At 56.5% G+C, this 7,244-nt stretch overlaps 1 protein-coding gene across 1 annotated transcript in view; it reads right to left on the bottom strand.

The window, feature by feature from the left end:
- CSNK2A2 (casein kinase 2, alpha prime polypeptide) overlaps positions 1–7,244 on the bottom strand; it is a gene marked incomplete at its 5' end in the record, with an annotated part of 21,430 nt that overhangs the window by 11,550 nt on the left and 2,636 nt on the right. The window contains one exon of the mRNA XM_010141238.1: positions 147–248. Within this exon, the coding sequence (XP_010139540.1) occupies positions 147–248 (102 nt within the window). The remainder of the gene's footprint in view (positions 1–146; positions 249–7,244) is intronic.

Raw genomic sequence — 7,244 nt, 5'->3', positions numbered from 1 at the left:
CGCCACAGGAGACCCCAAGGAGCCGGGCAGTGCTCGCCCCTGGCTGCCATGAGGGCACGGGCAGCACCTGACCCCAGCTGAGAGCAGAAACCATGGGGCAGCGCCGGCAGGGAAGTGAGCCCCCCCCGCATTCCACGGGCACCTACCACCGGATCCTTGACAGTGTCAATCAGATTGATGATGTTGGTGCCACCGCGTAGATTCTCCAGAATCTTCACCTCGCGTTTTATCTTCTTTTTCTTCACTGGCTTAAATAGACAAAAGAAATGAAAAGTGAGAGTCCTTCCTGAAATCAGCAGATTTCTGCCGCCACTTTGTGCTGGATCGCGTCACGTCACCTCCCCTCCTCTCTCTGCTCCCACCCTCACGAGGGAACATTTTTAGCTTCAAAGAGGAGACAGACACCTCACGTTAACGAGGATTTTCCTCTCGTCAGCCACAGCTTTCTGCTCTCCAGGGGAAAATCAAACCACTCCAGACCAACGTGGCTGTGACAGCACCACGGACCGCGTAAAGCCTCAGCACAGCTCTGGCTGCGTTCTGCCGTTAGAGCCCCAGGACAAGCACCTCGTATCTCAGCCTTTGCTTACCAGCACAAAGCAGGGTTTTTCTAGCCCTTAATCCCAAGCCATTTCCTGACAAGCACTTTAATTCCACGGAATGACGATCTGAGCGTCTCCAACACCACGATTTCGCGGACGCTCAGACACTGCTATGCCTCCCTGTGTGCATGTGACTTTCATCGCCACCCCAAGAGCACAAACCATGCCCTCACCTCCATAGCCCATGATTAGTTTTAAAGGCCACAGATATTTCAAACAGTTTTTGACTCCTTCTCAAATCCAGGCAGTCCAGGAACTCCCTCTGCAAAGTCAGCTCTTCTCTGGACGTCACCCCATGGAGAGTGACAAAGAGCAGCTGCTCCCACGGCAGGGCCAGGAGGTTGCGCCGGCTGTCACACGCTGCTGATCCAGCAGTTCACTTCAACACCAACCAACAGCCGGTCCTCTAACTCCTCCACTGCCAGGACAGCTCTAGCTCTGTGCCTTGAAAGGAAAGGCGGCGCAGAACAGCTACGAGGGGACTTTTCCAGTGACCGGGGTGGGAATCACCAGCTGCGAGCCACAGAGTCCAGCGGAGCTGGAACGTGCCCTCCTGCACCACCAGCCCTTTGCAGAGAGCTGCCAGACGTCTCGCCCTTGCCCTCTCTGTGAGGTCTGCTGATGACAATACTCCTCTCCAGACATTCCCACCACCTGGCACAGTCTGGCGTGGCAGGAGGGGAGTAGCGGGGAACGGCGAAGACATACAAGGCACCGTACCAAGGTGACACGCGTTATCAGATGGCTCTGTGAAGGACGAGGAGTCGCAAGAGCTCAACAGCTCGTGCCCACCACCTCTGCTGCAGCGTCCTGCCTCGGTGACGGCTGTAGAGTGCCAACGGGGTGACTCACGCTCCTGTGACAGCCGTCCCTGGTTCAGACCCCTCAGGAACGTACAAGCCGGCGGAGAAGGAAGAGCAGCTTTTTATGCAGTGGGAAAACATGGCATTTGTAGGTGTGATAAAATACGCTCTTTCCCAGGCTCTTCAGGCAGCTGGAACCTTCTGGTTCGAATTCTGCCCTTCTCCTCTCCCAGGTTAAAAGGCACAAGTTAGACTTTCAAGTCAAAAGATGAGAATCTCAGCCCCAAGCAAAGTGCCAAAAATAACAACTGATGCCGGCATCAGCAGCGTCAGCACCTCCCAAAGCCACTGTGGAAAACGGCAGCGAGGCTCCCAGAGCTGTCAGCCGGAGCCGAAACGGTGCCTTGACATGGCCGAGAAGACCTACAGCCCGCTCTGAAGTACCTTTTCCTTTGTACCGAGTTATTTAAGGGCCTTTTGCATCAGCTAGGAACATCCCCCTGAGATTTCCACTCCTCCTTTCATAGCAACCACCACTCCCACTGGGGCAGAAGATGCTGTCTTCCAGTCGCTTCCACACGTTTCCATCTTTTTAGGGATGGGAAAACGGTGCCTTGTGTGATTGCCACCAGAAATCTACCCCTGCCTGTGCCACACCAACTGAGACACGAGCAGACAGAATCAGCAACTTTTGGGAAAAAAGGGGGAAGAAAGTTGGTCTTTATTTTAATGAAATGCCTGCAGACCATCGCCCACAGCGGCATCTCCACCAGCATCGCAGGAACCGCTCAGTAACTGATTCCAAGGCCAAGCTGGTGCATCTGGCGAGTCAAACACCTCGGTGCAAACAGCCAGCACAGCACTGGGGCTGACCGCTCACAACCAAAGGAACGCTGCAGACGCCCCTCCCGTCCCCAGAGCCCAGCGCTGCTGGAACCGCAGGGAGCAGTGGCGGATCCTCCCGGCACTGGGATTAAGTCTGGGTGGCTACAACTGTCTCTCAGAGTCACCCGATCTGTCTCTCCAAGGCTGTTGACTCCATATGCACATGGATTAAATGTGAACTCGCTGGAGCTATTATGGCCTCCAACCATCTGCCTCTCCCGGCAGGGAGAGCTTCTAAACCACCAGCCCTGCAGCCAGGGTATTTTTAACGGTGCTCGTTTTATTAAACCAGGCTGCGCACGGTGGCATTTCAGGTTGTGTTTCCCACCCCTGCCCCGGGAGGGGATTTCTCGCAGAGGAATGGAGCACCCAGACAAAACTAACTGCTCCCAAGTTTGCAAGGCGACATCTCCTCCAGGTGCAGGCTCCATCTCCACCTGCTCCCACGGCAGAGGCATTTCCAAGCTCTCCTCCACGCTGGGGGTCTCCAGCGACCAGCCCGAGCCGAACCCTCGCTGCGGCCCTTCCCTCTGAGAGCAGCTCTGACAGGGTCCCTCTGTTCTGTGCAAACACCCATTTCCACGAAACCCGGAGGAACTCGACAGCTCGGAGACTTCTGTCGCATTTGGTTGAAACTGGCCTACCAGTGCGAGGACTGCTGGCGGGAGGAGGGGGGAAAGGCTGACAGACAGCGGGATTGCATAAGGCTCGTTTCCATAGGAAACCAGGCTAAAAGACCTGTCTCAGTCTAACCGTGTCTACACGGGGAGGGGTTTAATTACTTCAACTGCAGCAGCACTCTCAGAACAACATCTCTCTCTGTCTGGCACCAGCCAGTTTCCCAGGAAATCGCTTCCTTCCTCAGGCAAACTGGAAGTGAGGTGGCTACAGATGGCGGAGGCGAGACGTGCAGCTTGTGGCCATCCCCAGTGCTGAGTGCCCGGAGCAGAGGGAAGGGGTGACCTCCAGCCCCAGGGCTCTGCTGGAGACCGCAGCTTTCGCTCCACTGGCCCCAGTCGCCACCCGCTGCTGCAGGTTTCCCACCCTACCAGCCACATCCCATGAGGTGCTTCGATCCACCTGAGAGAAGGGCAGAGAAGGCAGCGACAGTGGCCAGCACTGTCCCAGCTGCCTTTGCCCAAGGATGGGGGAGCACCACGCAACGCCGCCCCTCTGCAGAGTGAGGAGTGGCACAGGATAAGGGGTTGCTTTGCAGGCAGGTAGATGCAGAAGGAAACGCCCCTCTGAGACCCAGAGATCAGACCCTGGGGCATTTTCCACAAGACGGTGTAAACTTGTAAGCAGGGAAGGTGTCCAGCTGCAGCAAACACTAGCTGGGAGAATTAACGCTGTTTGCTAAAATAAACCTTTAAACACAAGGCTGCAGCCATCATTTCCCGTCTGGAACCAGTACATGTCTGCCTGGTTAATGGTCGCTCTCACTTGGTTTCTAAAGCAAAGGGAGAACACTTCTGCATCAGCTGCTTCAGTCCCAGCCTTGCCCAGCAACCTGGGGACCTGCCGCTTGAATTCAAGCAAAGAGAGAAAACAGATCTGCTCTCCAAAGTTCTCTGTGCATTTCCACGCTGGGAAAGAAGAGGGGTGACCAGGAAGACACATGACACACAAGTTCAAGCCAAAGCACCAAAGTCACTTCCATCAGCCAAGAGCAGGTGGCACACAGGCTGCCACCAAGGGGCACACGTGCTGCTCCGGCGGAGCCATACAAGGTGGGGTTTTGCCCAGCAGGTGCTCTGAGGAAGAACCGGGGTCAGCGCAGCAGGGGAGAAGGTCTAGCAGCAAACGACACAGACCTGCGAGAAACTGAAGTCGTTTATTCCACCAGCCTGTAATGAAAAAGGCCTGGTCTTTGCTCAACAAACCTGGAAATATCACGATGCTCCCGGCCAACAAGCAGGGAAATCTCCACAGCAATGTGCAGGACCAGCAAAGGGCTCAAGCAGCAGCCTTAGGTCAGGCTTGAAGCATGCAGAAGCGGGGACTAGAAGCTTGTTCGTCTCTAGCGAGGTTTATCGAAAGAGTCACAACCATCAGCCCATAAAGCCCAACGTCAAGTGCTCAACAGGGAAATCGGCTTCAGAGCAGCGCTGCCGATTTTGCCAGACATCAGTTGGGAAACTGAGTAATTGCGCTCGAAAGGGCTACGGAATCACTGAGCCCACGTGTGTTAACGCTCTGTCGGTCCTTTGCACCTCACCGTTTCCACTGTAGGAACTCAAACGGGCCCGAGCTGCTCTCGGGTTTCAGGAAAGAGGGAGAAAACCCGAAGCTCTTTTCTGTTTTTAAGTTGGGCAGAATGTCCTGGCACCTCTTTTGAGGGCAAGGCCATCCTTACGCCCTTCCTCCCCTCACAGCGCAGCCCAAAACTGCCCTCCTGGGGCTTCCAGGCTGCCCACGATACACCACAGCTTCTGCAGGCAGCTTGAGGGCAGACACACAAGGACCAAGCCCCGATCCCCAGCACCATTATTACAGAGGATGAGAATCACTCACGCGGGCCCTGTCCTAGGCCACTGTGAACATACAGTGCTGGAATTCACCCTCCTCCGCGCAGGAGCCGCAACTTCGCAGCTCACCCGCTCCTTGGTGCTAGAACATCACTGCAGAGTCATCAGCTGCATCTCAGGCCCCTGCCAGACACCCGGTACCGCCTCAGCGGGTCTCAGCCCCGAACAAGGCTGGACCACAGCAGCCAGCTGTGCCAAGCTCGGTGCAGGCAAGCGGTGTTTCGAAGAGCAGAGCAGGGTACCCGGCGCTCTTGCAAAAAGGCTCATTTCGCCATGGCCAGAGGAGGAAGTGGGCTGGGGAGGGCTGTTCCAGTGCGCGCAAATGCAGGAGGAGCAAGAGACACAGAGAGCTCCGAGGAGCGGGCACTGAACGGCTCTGGTGGAAGGTCACCGCTGCAGTCAAAAGCTCCAGCCTGAGGGACCAGCATCACCCAGTCCCGTCTCCCTGTGCAATCCCTTCAGCACACCAGCACGGGCATCATTTCAGCCCGCACCCAGGACGTGCTGGTGCGTGTGGGCTCTAAAGCTTTCAGAGACACAGGACACTCCAGCAGAGCCCCGCGTCTGCCACCCGCACCGGGCTCTCCAGCGAGAGCTGGAGGTCAGCCCTGGAAGGCCCTTGCAGCAGTGCCTGGCTTAAGCAGTGGCTCCGGAGGGTTCACACAGCCCAAAGCGGGGAGCAGGGCAAAACCAAAAGCCAAACAAACAGGAATGCACTTGTGAAACGCTGTACATGGTTGAAAGTTCCAGTTCATGGACTCAGCACAGAGGGACAAAAGCCACCAAAGGAGAAAGGGGTTATTTCAGCACTGCTGCAGAAGCTCCCTTTCACCGGTCCCGCTCCTGTAACTGCATTCTTCCCCCACCTCCGCCTGCGTGCTGTGCCCATGCAGACAGTAACCATACAAGGAGACAAAACAGTCTCTTCACGCGATGTGCCGAATGCTTCGCGGGTGAGTAGAGCGCGCACAGGAGGCAGGAGGGCTCTGCACAGAGCTGACTCGCTGGGTGCTGTCGTCTCCACCCCCAGCGGAACTCAGGTAACCAGCACGAGAGGACGAGCTGTGAAGGATGCTGCCCTATGGCTGAAGCTCACCAACCGTAGGAAACTTCAATAGCAGCAAAGAACCACCTGCAAAAGTCAGCTGCAATGTGGAAAGTTTATCTTTGGCTTCCAGTCTGGCAGCTCGGGACGCTGGTCGTACCCCCGGGAAGGCAGTTGCCCTGGAAGGGAGGATGCGCTTTCAAGGCGCACGAGGAGATGGGCAGACACTGTGGAGCTGCGTGAGCAGAAGAGCAGAAGGAGGTGCTCCTCAGAGACAGCACAAAGGTTGAGGCTGACCTCAGCAGACCACCAAAAACCTGCACCTATGTCCGCCGCTACCCCGTGGCTTTTTTGGCGAATCTTTGCTCCCTGAACAGGCTGAAAAGGTGGGGAGTCACCCTCTGCCTCGCTCCTTCAGACTACAGCGCTTGCAGGACACGTGGCAGGGGTTCTCTGGGTGGCAAAGCAGGGCTCCTGCCTCGCTGCCCCACACGCACTGTCCTACGCAGCACTACCTGATGTGCTGCAGCGGAGTGAGAAACAACCTGCTCGTTCTGTTTGCCTTTTTCAAAAGGGGCTGCAGAATTTTCCTGAAAAAAGTGATGTTAAGAGCATTACTTGCAGAGAAAGGCACTTGATGGAGGAAATGGAAACGTTATAGTGCTCTGCGTGATCTTAATTCTGCGTCTTTGCTGGCCACATCATAGCTGTAACTAGTGACGTGCCGTTTTCCTGCAGGATCACACCGTGCCTGGGGTAGGGGAGCAGCCAGGCAAAGCTGGGTACTGGCCAGTGGGGCATTGTGCGTTATGCCGGCCCAAGGCCCTGGGGCACGGTGCCACCAACCACAGCCATCAGCTCCCCGGCCTTGCCCAAGCTAAAGTCCTCACAGGGCGCTTAGACGAACCAGGCGAGCAGCTACCAGAAGGGGAAGAGCTGTCATCTCGTTCATGCAGCGCTAGACCAGGACCTGCGGTCTAGTCTCAGCTCTGCCGGGCCTGAGGGACTTGCCCAAAGTCACACAGGAAATCTCCGTGGCTCAGTTCTGCACCAGAGAACCGGTGATAAAATTTCCTGACCTCTCTGGAGGCGGGTACGAGGTGTTTAGAGGGCGCCACGCCGAAGCAGGGGGGAAGAAGAGGCAGTGGGGGTACTGGCTACACCTTAGTTACACCTTAGCTTGGGCTCGTCGGGATAAGCTGCTTCCGAGGGCACGGCTGGGAAGAACCACCAGCCAGCTCCCACGAGGCCCAGGCATCAAAACGGCGGCTCTTGCTAACGACGACTCTCGCACATGACCAAAATCGACCCCTCAAAAACCATCCAAGGAGCAGCTGGGCTGAACGGCCGCAGCCGTCGCCCAGCGAGCCTCCCCCTCTGT

This window comes from Buceros rhinoceros, unplaced genomic scaffold (assembly GCF_000710305.1).
Source record: "Buceros rhinoceros silvestris isolate BGI_N320 unplaced genomic scaffold, ASM71030v1 scaffold29848, whole genome shotgun sequence".
NCBI classification, from domain to species: Eukaryota; Metazoa; Chordata; class Aves; order Bucerotiformes; family Bucerotidae; genus Buceros; species Buceros rhinoceros.
The sequence above is the reverse complement of the archived record's forward strand: the minus strand, read 5'-3'. Positions and strand labels throughout refer to the sequence as shown.